General features: G+C 40.6%; 1 protein-coding gene across 1 annotated transcript; it reads right to left on the bottom strand.

Annotated features, from left to right (window-relative positions):
• Positions 1 to 24,428: 24,428 nt before the first annotated feature.
• LOC135678888 (uncharacterized) lies at positions 24,429 to 25,432 on the bottom strand. The gene is made up of 2 exons (XM_065192123.1): positions 25,214 to 25,432; positions 24,429 to 25,120 (listed from the first exon to the last, which is right to left on the bottom strand). The coding sequence occupies exons 1-2, from the start codon at positions 25,379 to 25,381 to the stop codon at positions 24,572 to 24,574; spliced, it is 717 nt and encodes a 238-aa protein (XP_065048195.1). The 5' UTR covers positions 25,382 to 25,432; the 3' UTR covers positions 24,429 to 24,571.
• Positions 25,433 to 27,345: the final 1,913 nt, after the last annotated feature.

The following is a 27,345-nucleotide window of genomic DNA, read 5'->3' as shown; positions in this document are numbered from 1 at the left end:
TTTAATGTTTTTATAGGAAGGGATGATTTTTAGGAACCCATTTGCTTTTGGGTGCCTCACAGATAGATCTGCATTGTTTATCATGTTGCATGGAGTTTATCATAGTTCCTTTAGGAACCCAAATCAATTTGTTTGGACTTATTTTCTTGAATGGACAACAATGTGTCTTGTGTCCAAATTTACAACAGAAGTTACATTTGTCTTGATGTCGAATATGTAGGATGGAGCCTTTTATGAAGGTGGTTGGATTTTGGTGAGGACTTCTCACGAATCCAATTCCACTTCTTTTGGGAACGTGACCCTTGTTTGTAAGGATCATGTTCAATAACTTGCTACCAACCTCGAATTTCCTCAAAGTGTCCTTAAGTAGCAAGTTTTCTTTTAGGAGAGTTTCTAGATCATGGCATTTTATGCATGGGCTTAAACTATCATGATGTTCAGCATTTAACTTATCGAAATTACAGATAAGGCTATCATGCTCCTTTTTTAGCAATTTGTATTTACTACTGATAGTCTTACACTCATCAAACAATTCATGGAAAGCATTTAATAATTCATCGAATGATAAATCTGCATCTATTGAATTTGTTACCTCATCTTCGATGGCCATTAAGGCGTAATGAGCAACTTGCTCGGTGTTGGACTCCTCTTCTTCGGATGCGCTTGAGTCATCCCATGTTGCTTGAAGCGCCTTTTTCTTTGACGTTCTCCTTTTGACTTGGGGACAATCACTCTTGTAGTGTCCCGGCTTTTTGCATTCATAGCAGATTACTTGGTCCTTCTTGGGTTCAAGTTTATTTTTTGCATCATTCTTAAACTTGTTTCTTTTAAAGAACTTTTTAAACTTTCTTGTTAAAAGTGCCAAGTCATCATCACAGTCCTCATCACTTGAGTTTTCTCTCAAGTGGCATTCAGAAGTTTTGAGTGCCATATCCTTCGTGTTCTTTGGAAGGATGTCTTCTTGCTCTTCATGAGCTTTACAAGTCATTTCGTAGGTCATTAATGACCCGATTAGTTCTTCAAGAGGGAAATTTCGCAAATCTTTTGCCTCTTGAATAGCAGTGACTTTAGGATCCCAACTCTTAGGAAGGGATCTTAGTATCTTATTAACAAGCTCAAAATCCGAAAAGCTCTTTCCGAGTCCTTTTAGACCGTTGACGACATCCGTGAAACGGGTAAACATGTCGCCAATGGTTTCACTCGGTTTCATCCGAAAAAGTTCGAAAGAATGTAACAGCAAATTGATTTTTGACTCTTTTACTCTACTTGTGCCCTCATGGGTCACTTCGAGTGTGTGCCAAATATCAAATGCAGTTTCACAAGTTGAAACACGGTTAAACTCGTTTTTATCAAGTGCACAAAATAAGGCATTCATAGCCTTTGCATTAAGAGCGAAAGCCTTCTTCTCCAAATCATTCCAATCGATCATTGGAAGAGAAGACTTCGAAAATCTGTTTTCGACAAGATTCCACAGTTCAAAATCCATAGAAATAAGAAAGATCCTCATTCGGGTCTTCCAGTAGGTGTAGTCCGTCCCACTGAACATGGGTGGACGCGTAATAGAATGCCCCTCTTGGTTTCCGGCGTATGCCATTTCTCTTTGGGTTTTAGTCCGTTAGAGAGTTAACCTTGCTCTGATACCAATTGTTAGGATCGAGAGCACTAAGAGGGGGGGGGTGAATTAGTGCAGCAGAAATCTTACAGCAATTTAAAACCGAAAGGTGCGTTCGTTCGATAAAATCTATTATGATGCAAAAGCCGATTCACAGTTTGTATTTAATCGCAGTTTGCGACTAAGCGCAGAATGCGTCCAAGTTCAGTTTACGTCTAAACGCAGTTTTACATCTAAACATAGTTTTACGTCTAAACGCAGTTTTACGTCTAAACGCAGTTTTGCGTATGAACGCAGTTTTACGTCTAAACACAGTTTTACGTCTAAACGTAGTTTTACGTCTAAACGCAGTTTTGCGTCTGAACGTAGTTTTACGTCTAAACGTAGTTTTACGTCTAAACGCAGTTTTACGTCTAAACGTAGTTTTGCGTCTGAACGCAGTTTTGCGTCTGAACGCAGTTTTACGTCTAAACGTAGATTTACGTCTAAACGCAGATTTACATCTGAACTTTGAAACTCGTTTGTATGCTCGCAGAAGGCAGTATGCAGTTGAAATCAAGATGCAAACGTAAACTGAAATCTGATGATTGTGCGAGGAAAGCCGATTTACGTCTAAATACAGTTTTACGTCTAAATGTTGAAACTCGTTCGTAAAGTTGCAGAAGACAGTTTGCAGTTATAAATAGAATCAAAATGTAAATGTAAACTGCAAGGAATCTCGTTCGTAAAAGTGCAGAAGACAGTTCGCAGTTATAAACAGATTCAATACGTAAATGTACGTTGCAATGTAAAGATCGTACGAAAACATCTATTGACGTCTGAATCCAGATTCGGAAAGATCAGCACTTAGAACTTGTTCGTAAAGGCACAGAGAGCAGTAGTTATATAGGAGGTTTGCAGTAATGATAAGGTACTCGAAATAAAAGCAAACCAGAGATTTAGAGTGGTTCGGTCAGTCTTGACCTACTCCACTTTTGGCTTCCTCCTCCGACGAGGTCACCGACGTCAACTAGCTGCCTTCCTTCAATGGGCGAAGGCCAACTGCCCTTTTATAGTTTCTCTCCTTTTGACGGGCTCAGGAGACAACCCGTACAGATCCTTTCTCTCCTCTCTTTACAACTCAAGACTTGAAGAACAGAAAAGAGGAGAACTTTAGGACTTTACACAAATTTGAGCTCTTAGAATCACTGAAAAGATCAAGAATTAGGTGTGGATCAATGTCCCTTCAGTGCTGAATGGGTGGGGTATTTATAGGCCCCAACCCAATTCAAATTTGGTGCTCAAAACGATCAAATCCCGGAATTTCGGGATCGGGCGGTTGCACCTCTTGACTGGAGAGGTTGCACCGCCTGGCAGAGCTCGAAGACCGAGCTCAGGTGGTGCCACCTCTCTGTCAGGGAGGTTGCACCGCCTAGTCTTGCTCGAAGACTGAGCCCAGGCGGTGCCACCTCTCTGTCAGGGAGGTTGCACCACCCAGTCTTGCTCGAAGACTGAGCCCAGGCGGTGCCACCTCCTGGCTGGGGAGGTTGCACCGCCGAGTCTCGCTGGGAGGCTTAGCCCAGGCGGTGCCTGTTGAATCTCGTATTTTGATGATGAAACTACTTGATATATGTTTATGATTTAATCTGCGTTTTGAGTGACGTAGGATGCTTCGATCAGGATGAGACAATTAAAGCAGGATAATCATGTTGTGCCGAAGGAACATGTCAGAAGATTGGACGTCGGGCCGGTGGATCGGTCGACGTATCGACAGAAGGCTTCGGGCCGTGGACTCGGGCATCGGGCCAAGAAGAGCGGGTATTGTGCCAAGGATATCGGAGTTGCGGAGTCGACTGGCCGATTGGGCAATAGGCTGCAGAAGAGGACGATGCGCCGAAGAATCGGACGAAGCGTCGAGAGACCAATGACATGTCGGACAACTTGGTTAATTGCTTAGGATTAATTGTCTCGATCGAAGTTTTGTTTTGTTGTGCAGGATTAACTACGATGAAAGTTAGACAAGCAGCAGGAGTTGCGCCGGAGTCAAGATCATGATCACGTTGGGAGTTCGAGAGTTCGACGGAAGTTCGGACGGTCGTCGGAGGTTCAGCGAGAACAGATCCGAGAAGTCCAGAAGCTTGCCAAGCGAAGCTCGTCGGAACTCGCCACGTGGATCGTCGCAAAGTCCAGGAGTATGCCGGATGTCCGCAGAAGGATCACCGAGGGTTTATCGGATGATCGACGGAAGTTGGCCGGAAACTCGCCGGAAGAAGCGATTGACGCATCGGAGCAAAGCTGCAGAAGTTGTCTTAGAGTTAATCGTAGTTAGCATGATGATTAAGCATGAAAATGGGAGGTGATCCCATTAGCTTAATCTTGGGGCAATTGGGCACCTGAAAAGATTCAAATTGGGCCGAATGGAGCGAACCATTCGGACCCTGATTGCACCAGGAGGTGCAACCGCCCCAGCCAGGAGGTGCAACCGCCAGGGCTGTGAGGTTGGGCGGTGCAACCGCCCCAGCCAGGAGGTGCAACCGCCAGGGGTGCGAGGCTGGGAGGTGCAACCGCCCCAGCCAAGAGGTAGCACCGCCAGAGCTCAAGTTTCGAGCTCTGCCAGGCGATGCAACCACCGAGCTCAGTCTTCGAGCTCTGGCAGAGAGGTGCATCAGCCTGAGCTCAGTCTCGAGCTCTGCCAGGTGATGCAACCACCAAGCTCAGTCTTCGAGCTCTGGCAGAGAGGTGCATCAGCCTGAGCTCAGTTTCGAGCTCTGCCAGGTGATGCAACCACCGAGCTCAGATTTCGAGCTCTGCCAGGTGATGCAACCACCGAGCTCAGTCTTCGAGCTCTGCCAGGTGATGCAACCATCGAGCTCAGTCTTCGAGCTCTGGCAGAGAGGAGCAATCGCCTGAGCTCAGTCTTCGAGCTCTGCCAGGCGGTGCCACCTCTCCAGTCAAGAGGTGCAACCGCCTGATCCCAGAATTCTGGGATTTGATCGATTTGATCGTTTTGAGCTCGAATTTTGAATTGGGTTGGGGCCTATAAATACCCCACCCATTCAGCACTGAAAAGATACAGACCTACACCGAAATCTTGATCTTTTCTGTGATTCTAAGAAGCTCAAAAGTGTTGTAAAGCCTTTAAGTCTCCTCCTTCTGTTCTTCAAGTTTTCAATTGTAAAGTGAGGAGAGAAAGGTCTGTAAAGGTTGTCTCCTAAGCCTGTCAAAAGGAGAGAAACTGTAAAAGGGCAGTTAGCCTTCGCCCATTGAAGGAAGGCACCTAGTTGACGTCGGCAACCTCGTCGGTGGAGGAAGCCAAAAGTGGAGTAGGTCAAGGCTGACCGAACCACTCTAAATCTCTGGTTTGCGTTTATTTTCGAGCACTTTATCATTACTGCAAACCTCCTTCATTGCTACTGCTCTCTGCGCTTTCACGAACAAGTTCTAAGTGCTGTTCTTCCGAATCTGCATTCAGACGTAAATTCGTATTTTCATACATTACTGTTTACGTTTACGTTTGATTCTGCAGAACTGTCTTCCGTGCTTTTACGAACGAGCTTCTTTGCAGTTTACACTTACATTTTGATCCTATTGATAACTGCAAACTTTCCTCTACGATTTTACGAACGAGTTTCAGCATTTAGACGTTAAACTGCATTCAGACGTAAATCGGCTTTCCTCGCTCAATCATCAGATCTCAGTTCACGTTTACGTCTTGATTTCAACTGCATACTGCCTTCTGCGAGTATACAAACAAGTTTCAAAGTTTAGACGTAAATCTGCGTCTAGACGTAAAACTGCGTTTAGACGTAAATCTGCATTTAGACGTAAATCTGAGTTTAAGACGTAAATCTGAGTTTAGACGTAAATCTGCGTTTAGACGTAAAACTACGTTTAGACGTAAATCTGCGTTTAGACGTAAATCTGCGTTTAGACGTAAATCTGCGTTTAGACGTAAATCTGAGTTTAGACGTAAACTGCGCTTAGACGCAAAACTGCGCTTAGACGCAATCTGCGCTTAGACGCAAACTGCACTTAGATACAAACTGAGAATTTGCTTTTGCATCATAATAGTTTTTGAACGAACGCAGCTTTTGGTTTTTAATCGCTGTAAGATTTCCGCTGCACTAATTCACCCCCCCCCTCTTAGTGCTCTCGATCCTAACAATTGGTATCAGAGCGGGGTATTTCTCATTTCGGATTTACACCCGAGAGAAATGACTTTTCAAGAGGGCTGTTCGGTCTTTCGTCCACCGTTGTTTAACGGATTGGACTACACTTATTGGAAAACTCGAATGAGAGTTTTCTTGATTTCTACGAATTTAGACTTATGGAGTATCATTGAAAACGGTTTTCAACTTCCCTCCAAACCGATGAACGAATGGTCGGTTTTGGAGAAGAAGAATTTTTCTTTAAACGCAAAGGCTATGAATGCCTTATTTTGCGCTTTTGACAAAAATGAGTTCAATCGGATTTCTACGTGCGAAACAGCTTTTGACATTTGGCGAACACTTGAAATCACGCACGAGGGAACTAGTAGTGTCAAAGACTCGAAAGTTAACTTTTTATTGCATGATTTCGAGCTTTTTCATATGAAACCAAGCGAAACCATTGTTGACATGTACACCCGATTTACGGATGTCGTCAATGGTTTGAAATCACTTGGTAAAAGCTTTTCGGATTTTGAACTCGTTAACAAAGTTTTGCGCTCACTTTCTAAAACTTGGGATTCAAAAGTAACTGCTATTCAAGAATCGAAAAACTTGAACCAATTTCCACTTGAAGAACTAATTGGTTCATTGATCACATATGAAATGACGTGCAATGCACGTGAAGAACTTGAGAACCACCTTCCAAAGAACAGGAAGGATTTGGGACATAGAACATTTGAAGACCACTCGAGCATAAGCTCAAGTGATGGTGAACTTAAACTACAAATGAAACGAAAATTAAAAAGCAAAAAGAATCAAACTACTTGCTTTAAACGCAAGAAGAAGAACAAAAATTGGGATGAATCGAGCTCCTCCGAAGAAGAGAAAGTCAACAAAAGCAAGGCGGCAAACTACGCCTTAACAGCCTACAATGATGAGGTAATCGAAATCCCCCTAATTTACTTCGAAATTACATGATGCTTTTCATGATGCATTTTTCTTTTTCTTTAAATTTTCTTGAAAATTATATTTTTAATAATTTAATAATGAAAATGCAAAAATATGATCATGCTTGTAATCTTGAAAATGATAATGAAAATTGCATGTCTTATGTTAATGCAAGATAGAAATCTAATGATTTTACACCTAGTGAGATTAATCTTATTTATGTGCTTGAGAAGCAAGAATGTATATTTTGATGATTTTCATATTGCTTTTCAATGACGATACATGGCTTTTGTCTGGAAGGCTTGATATTTTTCATTGTCTTTGTTTATGAAATATAATGTATGGTTTTGACATAAAAATAAAGATTTGAGCATGCTATTATAAAGTCAATCATAAATTAAAACTAAAGAAGTTTTAGGCATTTATAAGAATCATTCAAAATTATGTTCAATGAAACCTTGCTCAATGTTGCAATGAAAATATTAAAGTTATACTTGATGATTTCAGATTTGACAAATGCTACACTTTAAATATGAATCATTCTTCAATCAGATTAAATGCTTCAATCATTTTCTAACTCTAGAGTTCTCGATTTTGGTGAAATACAAGTGATAAATTCATTTATGATATCTTGTAAATCACTTGAATTATGAATGAGTTTTTCTTTTTTATGATGTGTTAAAAGAATCACTTAAAAAGAAAATGTTTTTCCCATTTTATCGAGATTAATGATTTCATGATATTATGTGAATCTCGAAACTGATTTTGATGAAATAGTAATAACGTTATTCATGTTATGAATCTTAAAAATGATAATATGCTTCATGTGATAATATGAATACATGAAACACTTATGATATTCTGTGTATTCATAAAATATTTATCTCATCATCCAATAACTCTTCTTGATATTCCTTATGAGATGAAATGAAATAATGCATGAAATACAAATGAGGAGTTAATGATCATGCATAATAGGATGTAATGAATTCTAGATACCATCGTTTGAATATCTATGATCATGTTGCCAAAATGATATATCATGAATGCTTGAATATCATGTTTGATATGCTCATGATGATGATTGATTTTTCGGTATCATGCATAAAATTTTTTGAAATGTAATGTTAATGAATTTGTGCATTGAAACTATAATGATGCACAAATAAGAATGATTACTTACCTTTGTCATGATTTAGAAATTGATGTAAAGGGTTTTTCCCTTGTTGACAATGACAAAGGGGGAGATAGCTAGTTTGCACAAGTCAAGAAGATGCAAAAACTTGATTGCCAGCTTGCCTATCGTAAGTAGCAAAGATTGCTAACTTGCTTATTTCAAGAAGCAAAAGTTGTCTTCTTGAACATCACCATCTTGAATATCTCAAGAAGCAAGACTTGCAACTTGCACATTACAATAGGAAGCAATGATCATGAGCCTACACAAGAAAGTTATCTTGCATTTGCTTTCGAAGTTTTTTGCTAGCTTGTATATTGTGAAACTTGTACATCGTAAAAATTGCTAGCTCGTAGTCTAAAGAGAAGCAAAAAGCTGCTATCTCAAAAGAAGCAAATGTGCTATCTTGCCTATCTCAAGAGGCAAAAATGCTAACTTGCACATCTAGCAAAACTTGACAAATTTGCATATATCAAGAAGCAAGAGTTGCTTTCTTGAACATCTCTAGTTTGCTAGCTTGCATGATATAGAACTTGCTATCTTGAACATTACCAAAAGTGCTATCTTATATGTTATAAAACTTGAATATCTAAAACTTGATAGCATGAATGTCCTAAGCATGATATAACACCTGCTAAATCTTCTAGCTCCAAGATTGCATGATGATAAAACTTGATACTATGTTTTTCATGCAAAGAGAAGAACCAATATCACACACAAACACTTGATTGTAGTACTTCTCCTTTTTGTTGATGACAAAGGGGGAGAAGTATGTTGATGACATGACATGTGATGCATAAGTTTATGCATAAGTTCATGTTGACGTGTTGCAAGTATTCATGATGAATATTGCAATGACTTGAATTCAGTCTGAATTCAAGGTTCTATCAATATGGCATATTGATAGGGGGAGTTTGTTTAAACTCCGGGAGTTAAGTTTAACTCCGTCATCAAGTGGTTGTCATCATCAAAAAGGGGGAGATTGTTGAATCTCGTATTTTGATGATGAAACTACTTGATATATGTTTATGATTTAATCTGCGTTTTGAGTGACGCAGGATGCTTCGATCAGGATGAGACAATTAAAGCAGGATAATCATGTTGTGCCGAAGGAACATGTCAGAAGATTGGACGTCGGGCCGGTGGATCGGTCGACGTATCGACAGAAGGCTTCGGGCCGTGGACTCGGGCATCGGGCCAAGACGAGCGGGTATTGTGCCAAGGATATCGGAGTTGCGGAGTCGACTGGCCGATTGGGCAATAGGCTGCAGAAGAGGACGATGCGCCGAAGAATCGGACGAAGCGTCGAGAGACCAATGACATGTCGGACAACTTGGTTAATTGCTTAGGATTAATTGTCTCGATCGAAGTTTTGTTTTGTTGTGCAGGATTAACTACGATGAAAGTTAGACAAGTAGCAGGAGTTGCGCCGGAGTCAAGATCATGATCACGTTGGGAGTTCGAGAGTTCGACGGAAGTTCGGACGGTCGTCGGAGGTTCAACGAGAACAGATCCGAGAAGTCCAGAAGCTTGCCAAGCGAAGCTCGTCGGAACTCGCCAAGTGGATCGTCGCAAAGTCCAGGAGTATGCCGGATGTCCGCAGAAGGATCACCGAGGGTTTATCGGATGATCGACGGAAGTTGGCCGGAAACTCGCCGGAAGAAGCGATTGACGCATCGGAGCAAAGCTGCAGAAGTTGTCTTAGAGTTAATCGTAGTTAGCATGATGATTAAGCATGAAAATGGGAGGTGATCCCATTAGCTTAATCTTGGGGCAATTGGGCCCCTGAAAAGATTCAAATTGGGCCGAATGGAGCGAACCATTCGGACCCTGATTGCACCAGGAGGTGCAACCGCCCCAGCCAGGAGGTGCAACCGCCAGGGCTGTGAGGTTGGGCGGTGCAACCGCCCCAGCCAGGAGGTGCAACCGCCAGGGGTGCGAGGCTGGGAGGTGCAACCGCCCCAGCCAAGAGGTAGCACCGCCAGAGCTCAAGTTTCGAGCTCTGCCAGGCGATGCAACCACCGAGCTCAGTCTCCGAGCTCTGGCAGAGAGGTGCATCAGCCTGAGCTCAGTCTCGAGCTCTGCCAGGTGATGCAACCACCAAGCTCAGTCTTCGAGCTCTGGCAGAGAGGTGCATCAGCCTGAGCTCAGTTTCGAGCTCTGCCAGGTGATGCAACCACCGAGCTCAGATTTCGAGCTCTGCCAGGTGATGCAACCACCGAGCTCAGTCTTCGAGCTCTGCCAGGTGATGCAACCATCGAGCTCAGTCTTCAAGCTCTGGCAGAGAGGAGCAATCGCCTGAGCTCAGTCTTCGAGCTCTGCCAGGCGGTGCCACCTCTCCAGTCAAGAGGTGCAACCGCCTGATCCCAGAATTCTGGGATTTGATCGATTTGATCGTTTTGAGCTCGAATTTTGAATTGGGTTGGGGCCTATAAATACCCCACCCATTCAGCACTGAAAAGATACAGACCTACACCGAAATCTTGATCTTTTCTGTGATTCTAAGAAGCTCAAAAGTGTTGTAAAGCCTTTAAGTCTCCTCCTTCTGTTCTTCAAGTTTTCAATTGTAAAGTGAGGAGAGAAAGGTCTGTAAAGGTTGTCTCCTAAGCCTGTCAAAAGGAGAGAAACTGTAAAAGGGCAGTTAGCCTTCGCCCATTGAAGGAAGGCACCTAGTTGACGTCGGCAACCTCGTCGGTGGAGGAAGCCAAAAGTGGAGTAGGTCAAGGCTGACCGAACCACTCTAAATCTCTGGTTTGCGTTTATTTTCGAGCACTTTATCATTACTGCAAACCTCCTTCATTGCTACTGCTCTCTGCGCTTTCACGAACAAGTTCTAAGTGTTGTTCTTCCGAATCTGCATTCAGACGTAAATTCGTATTTTCATACATTACTGTTTACGTTTACGTTTGATTCTGCAGAACTGTCTTCCGTGCTTTTACGAACGAGCTTCTTTGCAGTTTACACTTACATTTTGATCCTATTGATAACTGCAAACTTTCCTCTATGATTTTACGAACGAGTTTCAGCATTTAGACGTTAAACTGCATTCAGACGTAAATCGGCTTTCCTCGCTCAATCATCAGATCTCAGTTCACGTTTACGTCTTGATTTCAACTGCATACTGCCTTCTGCGAGTATACAAACAAGTTTCAAAGTTTAGACATAAATCTGCGTCTAGACGTAAAACTGCGTTTAGACATAAATCTGCATTTAGACGTAAATCTGAGTTTAAGACGTAAATCTGAGTTTAGACGTAAATCTGCGTTTAGACGTAAAATTGCGTTTAGACGTAAATCTGCGTTTAGACGTAAATCTGCGTTTAGACGTAAATCTGCGTTTAGACGTAAAACTGCGTTTAGACGTAAATCTGAGTTTAGACGTAAACTGCGCTTAGACGCAAAACTGCGCTTAGACGCAATCTGCGCTTAGACGCAAACTGCACTTAGATACAAACTGAGAATTTGCTTTTGCATCATAATAGTTTTTGAACGAACGCAGCTTTTGGTTTTTAATCGCTGTAAGATTTCCGCTGCACTAATTCACCCCCCCCCTCTTAGTGCTCTCGATCCTAACAGTGCCACCTCTTGGCCTGGGCGGTTGCACCTCCTGGTGCAATCAGGGTCCGAATGGTTATCTCCATTCGGCCCAATTTCAATCTTTTCAGGGGCCCAATTGCCCCAAGATTAAGCTAATGGGATCACCTCCCATTTTCCAACTTAATCAACATGCTAACTACGATTAAATCTACGACAATTTCTGCAGCTTTGCTCCGATGCGTCAATCGCTTCTTCCGGCAAGTTTCCGGCGAACTTCCGTCGATCATCCGATGTACCCTCGGTGATTCTTCTGCGGACTTCCGGCAAACTCCTGGACTTTGCGACGATCCACTTGGCGAGTTCCGACGAGCTTCGCTTGGCAAGCTTCTAGACTTCTCGGATCTGTTCTCGCAGAACCTCCGACGACCGTCCGAACTTCCGTCGAACTCTCGAACTCCCAACGTGATCATGAACTTGACTCCGGCGCAACTCCTGCTGCTTGTCTAACTTTCATCGTAGTTAATCCTGCACACTTATCTCAACACATAGATTAGACAACAAATGACAATTGACTTCATCATCAAAATCCGAGATTCAACATTTCTTAGCAAATTTTGCTTTACCTGGTCTGCCCTTGCCCTTTCCCTTCTTAAGGTACCTTTCTGCTTTCCTTTTCTTTCTGGTCTCACTAGTGTAAAGACCTAGCTTCTCTTTCTTAATAGTACTCTCTACCTCCCTCAACATATTGAGGAGCTTTGGGAGAGTCACCTCAAGCTGTTCATATTAAAATTCATTATGAACTGTGAAAAGGAATTTGGTAGGAACTGAAGAACAATGTCCATACACAAGTTATCCTCAAGGACCATTCCTAGACTTGTGAGTTTCTCTATCCACTCAATCATCTTTAGGACATGGTTCTGAACCAGTGTCCCCTTAGTCATCCTAGCGCGGAAGAGGCTCTTGAATATCTCATATCGTTGAGTCCTTCCCTGTTCCTCAAACAATTTACGGACATGTAGGAGAATGGATCTGGCATACATATTTTCATATTGTCTCTATAACTCAGGAGTCATAGAGCCCAACATATAGCACTGAGCAAGAGTGGAGTCATCAATGTACTTCACGTAGCGAGCGATCTCATCCTCGCTTGCCCTTTCTTCGGGCGTAAGCATCACTTTATCAAGGACGTACATGATTTTCTCCACCGTGAGAATAATTTTCAAGTTACGGAGCCAATCCGTATAATTTGGACCAGTGAGATGGTTGACATCAAGTATGCCACGTAAGGGATTTGAAAGCGACATTTTATGAAAATAAAGATGCAGCAGAAATGAATAGCATACAGATTTTGCAAGAAATAAACTATCAAGATATGGACTTCTATCTTAATATGCTCTCACTATTTTACTAACGAGTCACGCGACACCCTTAGCACGTGAAACGAAAGTCTCCGGTAGACTTCTACTGGGGATCAGGACCCAATCAGCGTCTTAGTGTAACCTCGAGGGACTCGACCAATCACACTAAGCCTAAAAGGTAGGCAACTCTTACCGATCACAACTCCTTATGATTCCCGTCCTGTTCGGCCTCCGAATCACCATGGTCTCGAGGGACTCGACCAACCATGATGCTCGGTTAAGTCAACACCTTCATTACAAGATGAGTCTGATTTGATGATATACTCTCGAGAGACTCGACCAAGCATACCATGTCCTCAGGTCACCGGTGACATCTCTATATCATAAGCAAGATAGCGAATCGCGATATAGGTGAGTCTCGAGGGACTCGACCAACTCAACCTACACCGGGAATCGGTTCCTACTTATAACGATAGAAGGCCACGTGGGTCAATCTAATTACCTCACGTTTATCGACTTAATATTATCGAGAGAGATGTTTCTATGATTTGGTCTCCTAATATGATATGTCACACATATACATATTTAATATATATCTACATCGCATGCAAATATATATACATATCTAGTATGTGTATAAGCAATCCCAGATGATCATGGACCACAACCTAATGTGATTAGGCCCGAGCCAGTAGGCTTAATCACTCACATCAAGATCTATGTGTGCAACGATGCATCTTCATGCCATGTGATCGTCCATCTCGTCCTCGTCGGTTCCGTCGACATCTCGATGCATCTTCATACATCGCGATCGTCCGTCTCGTGGGCCCCGCTATCGCATCCACGCTCCCGCTGCGCCTCCTCATGTGATTACAACTTAATCATAGGCAAGCAGGCCCGATAATAAACGAGAAATATAATAAAGGCTCGCAGACCCCAATAATAATAATCACAAGTACACACATCATATCCACACATCATACATCACATGTATAAATAATCATCATCATGTAGGACTACCAGATAATGATAAAAATAATAATCAACTAAATCTTTTAATTAATTAGTATTTTATGAAATCAGGGACATATAGGAAATTTCTGAATTCATAGGGGTATTTTCATAATTTGGATTAAAAGATAAAATTTGAATTCTAAAATTCATAGGGGTAATACTATCTTTTTGCCCAAGAATGCCCTAATGCACTACTCCCCTGCTGCCGCCGCCGTTGCCACCCTATTGGCGGCGGCCTATGCGACGGGGCGAGGGTGCTGCCCTCGCCTGTAGGCGGCACGCCCGCTGGAGGCGCTGCCATTGCAGGTGGGCGCTCCTGCGGGCGCCGCCGCCTCCACGGTTCTGCCCACGGGGCAACGCCCGCAGGTGGTGTTGTCCCGCCGAGCGGCCGCTACTGCCCTGCGGCGTCGCACCCCGCAGGAGAAGCGGTCACAGGCGCCTCTGCCCGCGGGCTGCCAGCCCCGTCGGACGCAAGCCTACTGCTAGCAGGCCACCGGCCGGCTGCTGTAGACGCAGCCCCTGTGATGCCTGCTTGCGATTGCGCTGCACGCACATAGATCGAGAGCAGTAACTGTTGTTGTCCTTTCTCGTTATTGCATCAACGATTTTGACGTCAAAAGTTTCTTCAAAACACAATACACGCAGTTCAAAACCAATCTGTCACACGAACAACCTAGCTTTGATACTACTATTGGGAAATCTTGGGGGCGACATCACATGTGCAGCGGAAGAACAAGAAAACAAAATCCCCGATTTCCAACGAGATGTTCGTCGTCGTGCGAAGATTGGTGTGCAAAATCCACGAAACTTTAAACTGCGTATAGAGTAGATTGTGTTACCTAGGGAGATCGTATATCCCTATTTCCTTACAGATCTTTAGGAGAGGGTGAAGGAGGTCAAGCGTCTTCCACGCTAGCGGTGATCCACACAGCAGGGTTGCGACGACGTTCCTCAAAACTCCAGGCCTGCTCTGAGGTGGAGAGGGGAAGGAGAATAGGAGAGGCAAGCAAAGGCTCTAGCCTATAAAGCTCTGAATACCTCCTATTTATAGAGGTCCCCTGTCAAACCCTAATGGATCCTCCCCTAGTGGGTATTGGATCTGCATCCAATAACCCAAGCCTTTTAGATTACTGGATCTCTATCCAATAATCTCTCATGGGCTCTTATTGGATCTCGTCCATGGGATCCAATAATTCAGGGGCTTATTGGATATCCAATAAGACAAGGGCTCCGTTGGATATCTCATATCTGAACCTCTACTCATCGCAATGCCTACCATATGTGTGTGACCTTCTAGGCCAAATATCAAGCTGGCTGTAAGTTATACCTGTCAAAACTCCTTCTAACTCAGTGAATTATTATCTCTATAATAATTCACTCGACTCATCAACTACGGACGTACTAGGCCACTACGCCGTAGTCCCCAGACGATACAGGGAAATCCAATCCATTGGACCTGTCTGTCCTCAGTTACCATGTACCTATAGTCCCTCATCCATCTAATATCTCAGAGACCGTATATCGAGCATGGTGTTGTCAGACCAATACGGTTTCTACTCAACTCGAATGACCCTGGCTAGGGATTTGTCTGACCAAGAATACATGGGATATTCTTCTCATGATGCCGAGAGTGGATGATCCTCTATCGACACTCAATAGCCCTCGTAAGGTCGACTACCACTCCCAATGACCAACTGTACTAGATTTGGGATAGCCAAACCTATAAGTCTGGTATCAAAGAGTGGAGCACTCATACAGGACATCCTTGGTGTCTCAAGTCTAAGGACCAAATATACCACTAGGACTACGGAATCGCTGTTTGACAATAAGACATCATCAACTATCCAGCATTCCGTAAGCGGATCAATCAGTGAACTCATTCTCCAATTAGCACATGTACTGTATCTCAGGTGTCCCTACACGAGCAGTTATGAGACCAGCTGCATCCATCATATGGACGGGTATACAGCACACCAGGTTGTCCGGTTATCACGATGTCTCTCTCGAGTAACCTATGACCAGGATTATTTAGGATATGTGTTTAAAGGTGAATCGATCTCATTTTTGTGATCTTATCTCGATCCGATTCCTATTGCACAAATCCAATGACATCACTATATATATATATATATATATATATATATATATATATATATATATATATATATATATATATATATATATGCAATAGTTATAAAGTGATATATGTCAAAATATAATAAGAAAAAAGATTCTATATCAAGTCACACGTGCAATCACTTTTGGCTTGCTGGGCACCTATGACTAGCACTAGGGTGCTAACATGGCTGACATTTCGTATGCAGCAGCGGGCTGCAGAAAATAGCCCGTGGCACGTGAAAATGGAGTTGTTTGGGCTATTTTGCTTGGTTCGGTGAGTAGTTGCACTGTAGCGCAGCAACTTATTCGAACTTACATTTTTACAAGTAAAATGATTTAAAATCAAGCCAAAACATGCTGCCAAGCAGCTGTACATGTAGATGAAAGTGAAGAACGGTTCATTGAATGGAGTTGCGGGTGCGCGACGACCATTCGTGACAATTCGCTCACATGGGTTTCACCGCCTCGACTTATCATCATTAGGAAGTTGGTCAAAAACTTTTTTTAGTCTTAGTATTCACCCACTTTAGGAAGTTGGTTGAAAACTTTTTTCAATCTACCATTAAAACAATTTATTCTGATAGAGGAGGTAAATACCAAGCCTTAAAAACCTATTTTTCATCTTATGGTATACAAGTAATTCAAGCCTCAGTTATTAGATCCATAGCACTACTAATATCTTTATACAATACTATAGCAAAAGCATGGTCGAAGTTATAAATTGTTGGGAAATTTAGGGTGACATCACATGCATAGTGGAAGAACAAAAAAATAAAATCCCAGAATTCCCGCAGAAAAGAAGGTTTCATCGTCGGGCAAAAGTTGGTGTGCAAAAACCTACGAAACTAAAAAACTACGTATAAGAGAATTAGCTAGGGAGATCGTATATCCCTGAAAACCTATAGATCTATGGGAAATGATGAAGGAGGTCAACTATCCTCCTTTCTAGAGGTGATCCACACAGTAGGGGCTGCGAAGATGCTCCTCAAATCACTACCCAAAACTCTTCCTCACGTGCACCACGCAATTAAGAAGGGGTTACCCCTTCTTGTTGTCCACACGCCTCCAAATAGGGGTTGCAATATGAGGAGGAGAGGGAGAGAGGAGAATAGTAGGAGGCAGCCAAAAGAACCTCTAGCCTATAGGTCTTTAGTTCCTCCTATTTATGGAGACTCCCTATCAACTTAACCCTAATGAATCATATCATATTGGGTACTGGATCTCCATCCAACTACCCAAACCTCTTAAATTAGTAGGTCTATACTCAATAATCTCTTATTAGCTCTTATTATCCATAGGATCCAATAATTCAAGGGCTTATTGGATATCCAATAAGATAAGGGCTCCAATGAAAATCTCGTATCTGAACCTCTACTCGTCGCAATACCTATCATATGTGTATGACCCTCTAGGCCCAATATCGAGCTGGTCATGAGTTATACCTATTAGAACTTCTTTCTAACTCGGTGAATTATTATTTTTATAATAATTCACTCGACTTATCGATTGTGGACGTACTAGACCACTACGCCGTAATCCCCAAACGAAATAAGGGAATCCAATCATTTGGAACTATTTGTCCTCAATTACCATGTATCTATAGTCCATCATCCATCTAATACCCCAGAGACCGTATACTAGGTATGGTACTGTTAGGCCCATATAGTTTCTACTTGAGTTTCACTCTAATCAGATTCTCCCGAAGAATTCTTTTTCTCTCAATCCGAAGGACCCTAGCTAGGGATTTGCCTGAGCAAAAATATATGAGATATTCCTCTCATGACACTGAGAGCAAACGATCCTCTATCGACATTTAATAGCCCTCGTAAGGTTGGCTACTACTCTCGATGACCGGTTGTGCTAGATCTGAAACCTCCAAATCTATAAGTCTAGTATCAAAGAGTGGAGTACTCATATAGGACATCCTTGGTATCTTAATTCTAATGACCAGATATACCATTGGGATGATGAAATCGTTGTCTTCCACTAATTCAGGGGTTTATTGGATATCCAATAAGATAGGGGCTCCAATAAATATCATATATCTGAACCTCTACTCATCGCAATACCTGTCATATATGTGTGACCCTCTAGGCCCAATATTGAGCTAGCCATGAGTTATACTTGTCAAAACTCCTTCTAGCTCAGTGAATTATTATCTCCATAATAATTCACTCGACTCATCGACTATAGATGTACTAGGTCACTACGTCGTAGTCCCGATGACAGAATCATTGTCTAACAAATAAGGTATCATCAACCATCCAATATTTCATGAGCAAATCAATCAGTGAACTCATTCTCCAATGAGCACCTGCACTGTATCCCTAGTATCCTCACACGAGTAGTTATTAGACCAGTTGCATCCATCATATGGATGGATATGCAGCACACTCGTCTGTCTGGTTATCTCGATATCCCTCTTGAGTAATATATGACCGAGATTATTTAGAATCTATGTTTAAAGGTGAATCGATCTCATTATCGTGATCTCATCATGATTTAATTCTCATTGCACAGATTTATGGACTTCACAATATATTCATGCAATAGATAATATAAAGTGATAAAATACCAAATAATAATAATAAGCAAAAAGACTATGTGTCAAGTCACACGTGTCATCACTCAAGTGATTGGCTTGCAGAGCACTAACTACCCTCACCAATCGCTCTCGTACTCGTGTACTAAGTCTCTTATCTACTCTAATGAAAATAATATAAGAGGAAAGTACTATTGTTGATTATATATAAAATATAAAAGTTTTTATATATAACTTCAGCTTTAATATGCCATCCCTGCGTAATGAAGAAGTTATTGTTTACACTTTGAATGGCTAGGAAACGAATATAAAAAATTGGCGATAGCAATTCAAGCATGAGACTCACAAATGTCTTTTGAAGAACTATATGACAAGTTGATTGATCATGAAACATATCTAAAAAGAGAAGAGAGGATAACAAGACTAACTATCATAACTCAAGTCAGCCAAAAATCTAAAAATAAAGAATAACCAAAGCAATAAGAAATTCAAAAATAAGATACCTCTTGGACACATAGGTAACATGCAGAGTTATCATCTTTCGTTACACTATCAATATTTCAATCATGGTGGCAACGTCAATCCAAATAACTCAGGAAACAACTTACAATACAACTATCAATAGTCCTAACATCCCAATAATAATAATCAATGAAAAGTCATTTATCAGCTCTATGATAAAATTGGACACTCAACAAAAGTATGTTGGTCTTGACCCAACCTACTACTACACCCAATTGGCTTTAAGCATATATCATAGCTACTTTAAATACTCATCCAAATAATTAGGTTATTGACTCTAATGCTTCTCATCATATTAATTCAGATCTTCAGATCTATAGAATTTATCCATCCACAATGACTATGGATGCAATAAAGATATCATCGTTGGTGACGGTAATAGAATCTTTATTACTCACACTAATTCCACTATACTTAATTTACATATCATCACTTTTACACTCGATGATATTCTATATGAACCTTAGGGAATCTTATTTTTGTTTCTTAATTTTGTAAATAAAATAATATCACTATTGAATTCTTTACTGACTCATTTCTTGTAAAAGATTTAAGCACGAGGGCATTCTTAGTACGAAACCAAAATAAAGATAATATTTATGAGTGACTATCAACTTCAAAAATCACTCATCTAATCGCTCTTACTGTAGTTGCTGCTTCAATTGATATGCGGCATCATCGTCTTGGTCATCCATCACCCTCTATCCAACAATAATTATATTCTTGCTACTCTCTTCCAACTTCCAAATCAGGTAGAGTTTCAACTCATTGTGATGCTTGTCTTAATAATAAAAGTCATAGACTATCTTTTAGAATATTTTTAATATCCTACTTTAAACCATTTGAAATTACCTACATCGATGTCCGAAGCTCTACCCCAACTACTTCTTTTGACAATTTCAGACTTTATGTCATTTTCGTATATTATTTTACTAACTATACATGCTTATACCCTCTCAAATATAAATATGAAGTCATCATAATCTTCTTCGCCTACTTATCTTATAATGCCCGATAAAGTAATACCCTTGGCACCATAATTGATGTTTTTATCCTCTCTTTGGCCAAGTGATACCGAAGTGTATCAATTTGATCAATGACGTGTCAATAACTCTCCACCAATTCCTATACCTATGGCACATACTATTGCACATAGACATCGTATGATAATATACTCTAAAAGTGATATTTTCAAACCATGTCAAATCCTCAACCTCCATGCTACCAGAAACTCTTCACTTAAACTTATTGAACCCACAACCATTACCCAAGCCCAAAAATATTCATACCAGCACAAAGCCATATGTGAAGAATATGATGCCCTACTCTATAATGTCACATAGACCCTTATATCATTTCTTCACATACAAAATATCACCAAGTGTAAATAGATCTTTCGAATTAACCGAAACTCATATGGATCTGTTGCCAAATACAAGGTATGTCTAGTGGCTAAAGGATTCCACCAACGATCAAGTGTTGACTTCACAAAAACATTCAGTCAAGTTGTTAAACCGACAATAATATGACTTATCTTGAGTTTGGTTATCACTTAAGGCTAGGACATATGCCAATTGGATGTTAATAATACTTTCTTGTAGTGTACCTTAATTGAATATGTCTTTATATAGCAACCTATTGGTTTCATCCACCCTTAATATCCAAGTAATATTTGTAAATTATAAAAAACTATTTATGAACTTTGCTAAGCTCCAAGAGCTTGACTCGTTTTTTGTGTCATGAACTCTAAGTTTAATGCCTTGCTATTTCTACGATAACAAAAAAGAAATACTATATATATCTACTAGTATATATGGATGATATTATTATTATATATAATAATTCTATAAAGATCAAATAATTCTTTAAGTAGTTGGCAGATCGATTCTCTATTAAAGATTTGAGAATCTTAAGCTACTTTTTGGAAGTGAAAATAACATTCATATCTTTTGGACATTTTCTATCTCAAAAAAGTATATTTATGATCTACTATTAAAGGCAAATATATAGAAATCTAAAGAAGTTGTCACACCACTCTCTAGTACTAAAGCACTCAAATTATATGATAGCAGCCATACTATGCATCGTATATAGAATTGATAAGTAATTGGTTATTTACAATACTTACCTCTCGTATGTCCAGATATTTTATTTGCAGTTAATAAATTATCATAAATTTATGTATCGACCCTCCATTGGTCTACAGTAAAATGAGTCGAGGACTCTTAATCATGGACTTCTTTGTAAACACTCATCACTTCATCTTCATGCTTTTGTTGATGCTAATTGGATAGGCAACATTAATGATAGAACATCTACATTAGCTTATATTGTATTCCTTGGTATAAATCTAATCAGTTAGAATTCTAAGAAAAAAAAATTATCACAAAGTCCACCACTGAAGCTGAATACCAAGCCATCACTACAACTATTGTAGAACTAACTACTAAGTTATCAATCTGCTATAGGAGCTTGACATCAACTCCAAATTCACTCCTACAATATATTATGATAATATCGGTATCACCTGCTTATGTGTTAATCCAATGTTCCACTCATACATGATACACATTGCTATCGACTTTCACTTCGTTAGAGATCAAGTTATCAATTGTCAACTACGTGTTTCTCATGTACATATTGTTGATCCAACTGGTAGACTCTCTTGAAAAGCCTCTTGCCTATAAAATATTTCAATTACATCGGTCCAAGATTGACATCGTTGACAAAAGTTTAATCTTGCGGGCATGAAAGAAGATCATTTCGAAGATTATGATAGAGACAATCTCAAATTTGAATAATTGATTTGGTGATAGAAACAATCTCAGATAACTGATTTGATTACGAGATTTAAGTGATTGATCAAGGAAAATCTCATCCTAAACGAATAAAATCATATTTTTCTTAACCTATTTCTTAATTCAACACTAAACTGTATGTCGTAATGAGGATGAACTCGTTGGCGCGGCTCATGACATGACCGACCACGCTGCTCTCATGTCTCAATACGGTGCTATTGAAGATTCATATGCACCAAAGAATTGATACAAAAAATTGATTCTTGCAATGTAATGTTTGTTCCGTTAATGCTTGAAGCATGTTCTTGGTTTTGGCCATTGACTGCAACTAGGGAGGGCCCAAAGTCAACTCCAACATCAGAAACATGCTAAAAATATCACGGCAAACTTCTTGTGAAACTTGAATTCATGGAGGATCACCTCCTTATGGTGGCTGCAGTCCATGAGCCATAATAATGGTGACTAAAATAACTACTGCTCCTTGTGCCAAGGAAGGTGGAGCAACAGATGGTGACCACATGGGTGATGAACACCTGCATGCCTACTGCTACCTTGGTGCTAAGTGTCAGCCGATGAGGAAAGCCACCTCCACCACCAACGTCGGTTGAAAGGGAGGCTGGTGGTGCCTCGGGGCATGAGGTCGGTCATGCCGGTGGCTGCCCAACCAGGGTTGGTGCTATAGAATAGTGTTTGTGCAGATGCCTACTATTGGGAGACTAAGAGTGTGTTGTATGCTTCACCACTTCTTCCCAATGCAGTGGTCTTTGAGAGACTGCATATTGCTTTCAATCAGCTCGGGATATTCTCATCCAGTATCCGACTTTGACTTGCAAGCCTTCAAGATCTAACACCAGTCATAACTTTCCCTTTTCCCTAAGCAACCCTTGGAATTTGATTGTTGCATGGCTATTCCGATGGGTTTCGAAAGGAGAGCAAACAACTAATTAGATAAAATCTTCTTTAATTAGTTCTCTTTCACATCATAATTTTTATACTTTTAAAATTTAAATTAAGATCCTTATACTTATGAAATTTAAATATTTAATTTTATTTATCTTCATACCATCTATTCTGTTGATGAAAATATTACACATATTATCCCGTATGAAAAATGATACTAAAATAAGTTTAAAAAAATAATTTTATAATACTATTCTCATCGTCCAAAGGAAAAAAAAATCAAGAGAGAAGTTTTGTTAGGATACGAAGTGAGATACAACTACTCCACCTTTCTCTTTGTCTTTAGAGTTTTTGTTGAAAAGTGAAATACTCGATAGAAAGGATCTCTCTCTTATGATCTTGTCTCCTCGGTTACTATAGAACTATTGGTTTCTCGATTGTTGCTTTTATAGAAGTTACAAAAGAAAAAAATTAATATCGATAAGAACAGTATTGTAAAATTATCTTTTTAATCCTATTTTAGTGTTATTTTTCACACGTGATAGTACATGCGGTATTTCCAACAGCAAAGTAAACGATGTGAGGAGAAACAAGATCAAATATTTAACTTTTAAAAATGTCAGGATCGAAATATTAAATATAGCTAATCATAGGGGACAATATATAATTAGTCCATCGAAAAAAGAACTCTTGAAGTAGAGTGGATAAAAAACTGAATTATTAGACATGTTTTCTCTAAGTTTCTTAGGGTGTGGTATGTTGTTCAAACTTAACAGATCTAACTTATTAAAGAATTCATTCAAGTGTCTAGATTGATAAGTATTTTAAAATTTCTGGAACTAGTATTAGAAGATAATAAAGAATGAAGATAATAAAGAATCCTAATATGAAAATGAGTCCTTCGGAAAGAAGAAAATCTTAAAAATCATAGTTTGACTTAGGGGGAGAGAAAGATATCAAGTATACTTTGAATACTCATGAGTTATATTTTAGGAGATTTTTAGAGAGAGTTAGAGTTTCATATATATCTAGATTTTAATAGGAGAATAGCAAAATGTGAGGTATACTTTAGGTGCTCTAGTGAGAGAAAGAGAAAAAATATTAACTTCTTCGAAATTTATGTGAGAGGTAATTAGATTTATATTTGAGAAAGGATAACTTATGAGTATTATAATTGATTACACATGATACAAATTTAACTTTTCATATCGGCTTTCTAAGCTGTTGTAGTCGGCAACACCAAAGTGACATGACAATAGGTGTGTATCAGCTTAACCTATGACAAGGTAGACTCATGAGCCAACCTAAATGTGACTTGTGGGAGAAACACTACTTCTCACAATTTGGCTACACAGAGGCCCAGTTCAAATCTGAGATGAGTTTAGATCAGCAAAAGAGACTCTCAGCTGCAATGAAAGTTCAAGTGGGGTTGATTTGGACTATATGCTATAGGCACTTGTGTCATTGTTGAAGACAGCAAGGGAGAACCAAAGCTTTCTGACCACAATCAACTTATAGTAAATGATACATAGTAAAAGCTGAAGTCTAGAGAGGGTGATGAAGATGACAGCAATTTGCAAAGCCAAAATAGTAACTAACGAGAGGAATAAGCTGCTTAGTGACCAAACTCATAGCTCAAGAGTTATCTCCTTTGACATGCTATACATACTTGGGCTCTTTTGGGCTTTGATCAGCCTTCTTCCCTAAAGGTGCAATGTTCCCTGTTCTTTCTTCCAAGGTATGAACTAAGCAAGCATTGAATGTAGCAGTGACCAGAGGGAAGCAAGTTTTCAGAGCATGCTTTAGATGAAGGATACAGATTAAAGATAAATGGATCCCTCTGCACCAAAGAAGTATCAGCAAGAATAGAAAAGGCACCATTCATCCACCATCCCAATTCGCCACCCTTCCCACCACGTCGCTTACACGCAGTCCTTCCCTCCTATCTTCTCCATCATCACACCCACACCACCTTTCTCTTCCTCGTACACGACATCAAGGTTGTACAAGATCAAAACCATGGTGAGCGATGAGAAGACGACGAGGACAGGCCCAAATATCCACAGCAGAATGGGCAGCGCGGCGTAGAATAGCCGGTTCCCCACCGTGTTGAGAGTGAAGCCCTTCTCCAGCAGATCGCACACGTAGTCGGGGGTCACCGGGCACTCGTCGTCGAGGCCGCAGGCGACGTTGACGAGGAAGTTCGCCTGGTTGACGAACCGTATGGAGAGGGAGTAGCAGAGGAAGGCGAAGAGGAAGATGAGGAGGAGGGCGACGTACTTGAGAGACACCATGAACTCCCCATGCGCACCAAACACCGAGTCGTTCAGCGGCTTCTTGACGCTGTACGTGCTACTGATGACGGCGGCCAGGCCGGAGCACAGGAGGATGGAGGTGGTGGCCATGAGGGTCGATCCCATGATGGTGTTCCTGATCGTTTGCACCGCCAGAATGTTCTTCTTATCGTTGTCCTACGGCAAGATTCACATGAACAACAATCTCTCATCGTCATCAACAAAACACCGCAGAAGAGTTTTGTAGGTTGCAGAGAGATGGTCACGAACCTTGATCACGGCTTGCACCCAGAAACGCCGGCCGGCGGAGTTAATTCCAATTATAGTACGCAGCGGCTGCGACCGCACCTTGTGCCACAGCCAGAGGTGGTAGACGATGGGGAAGAGGAGGCCTAAGGGCACCAGTATGAGATCCAAATAGCTCTTCCTCCACTCCATTCCTTACTTCTCTCCCTTAGGGTAGCTCCTGTTGCTCCAGCGAACCAACGCGTTGCAGCTCCCGGTACTTATAGACACGGCCAGCTAAATGCAGATGGATGTGGGGCCATTTCCGCACCACCAAGACGACATGGCTGACAGCAACGACACTTTGTTCGATGATGCTCCAGTATTTGTGTCTTCAGCAAGGTTGATGTGTTCTTCTCAGTGGAAGGTGGGTAGAACTTTCAGATCCATTGCCTTGTAAAACTGGACATCAAAGGCAGCAGCTACATAAGAATGATTTCTTAATGCTCAGTAAGCTTTCTCTCAGAAGGCTAATGATCATCAGAATGCGGAATGTTTTAATATCTGCAATGGAAGATGATATCGTCTCTCAACACTATTATTTGGTGTAGGTTTTCCTCTATGAGGTGTCTTAATTCTAGAAAGAAGAGCAACCTACTTCTGAGAAGGATTGATGATCTTGAATTCCTTAGAAGATAAAAGACCTAAAATAGTCATAACATATCAAATTAAGAAGTTTGTCGCTCCTGTAGGTCATGGCATCCAACATGAACATAAATGGTTGATGTTTCTGGCTCAAGTGGTAAATGACAATGCCTCCATTACTTTACGTTAGATGTCATATTCAACCCCGAGAATGGGCAGGATTTTATAGTTGAGTGGCCTAACAACGATTTGGTCCACTTCTATTCTGCGTCCAATTATAAATGCCACTAGTGATGGTGGGATGTAGGCATATATTTCGTGGCGTAGTTGAATATTAGCATATGCATCCCTCTAAAACCTTATATTTACAGATATAATCGTCAAATGTAGATGCATTTATAGCCAAAATTAGGGGGAGATATGAAGTTTGTCGAAATTTGCAAGGATAGATATGTAAGACCACCCAATCGTCAATGTGAGTTAGTGGCCATTGTATTTTAGTGAGATGGAAAGGTGTCTTAAACGTGGCTTGACTTAATTAGTAGTAGTTGTCTCACTCTAAGTGGGAGCGATGAGATAGAAGTGGAAGAGACAAACCACTTGTGAGATAAGATAACATAACATTTGGGAATCCTTGTAATTGGCTGCATGATGTGTCAAACAGCATGCCCAATTAGGTGCAGATGCCAATCAATCTGTGGCAGCTCTCTACGCCATGCTCATGTGGATCACATAAGCTTCCTGTTGAAGATAAAGATGCACTGTTCAGATCACAAGAATGTGCCTGGGGATCCTCATGGAACCAACCACACTTGTTCATTGGAGGCATCAATGGAGTTGGAGCTCGAATCGCCCAAGAAGGTTGATGATGGTGAACCTGGACACTTTGGGTCTCCATCTTCCTTTCAAGCCTTGTAAAGCGAAAGGATCATGCTGATGCATGAACCCGGACACTATGTTGTGTCCAAAACATATGAAGATTGCTTTATTTTTCACTCATTAATACATATATATATATTTTTTTTCATCCTTCTCTTTCCTATAAAGAAATCTCTTGTCCCTCCTCTTGCAGAAAGTAGTGCACAAAGGAGGGAGATATGCTTTCCATGCAAGAGGCACTTGGTTTGGTCGTTCTTTCTGGAGAGCTCTATGAGTTGGGAAGAAAGGCAGAGAGTCCTCCTTACAATCTTTTTCTTTTGGTACTTCGACATCATAAGCCCTTCATTAACTTCTTTAAACTATGCTAAATATATATACTCAGACATTAATTGTAGTTCTTCCCTCTCCTATGATTTAGATAAGAATATTATTATTCCTAGTATGATCTTATTTGCTCGAGTTATGAATTAGTCAATGTTAATTAATTAATTTTGGAAACTCATATATTGAGTAATATTAAAATTAAATAATCTAATATTTCTTTATTAATATCTTAGATTTTTTATTGAAAACTTATGCTAAGAATTAGAAGTATTTCTTGTGCGTTACATGTTTTCTTTTATGTGTTTGTCCATAGTGAATTTGATTGATTA

This window comes from Musa acuminata, chromosome BXJ1-7 (assembly GCF_036884655.1).
Source record: "Musa acuminata AAA Group cultivar baxijiao chromosome BXJ1-7, Cavendish_Baxijiao_AAA, whole genome shotgun sequence".
NCBI classification, from domain to species: domain Eukaryota; kingdom Viridiplantae; phylum Streptophyta; class Magnoliopsida; order Zingiberales; family Musaceae; genus Musa; species Musa acuminata.
The sequence above is the reverse complement of the archived record's forward strand: the minus strand, read 5'-3'. Positions and strand labels throughout refer to the sequence as shown.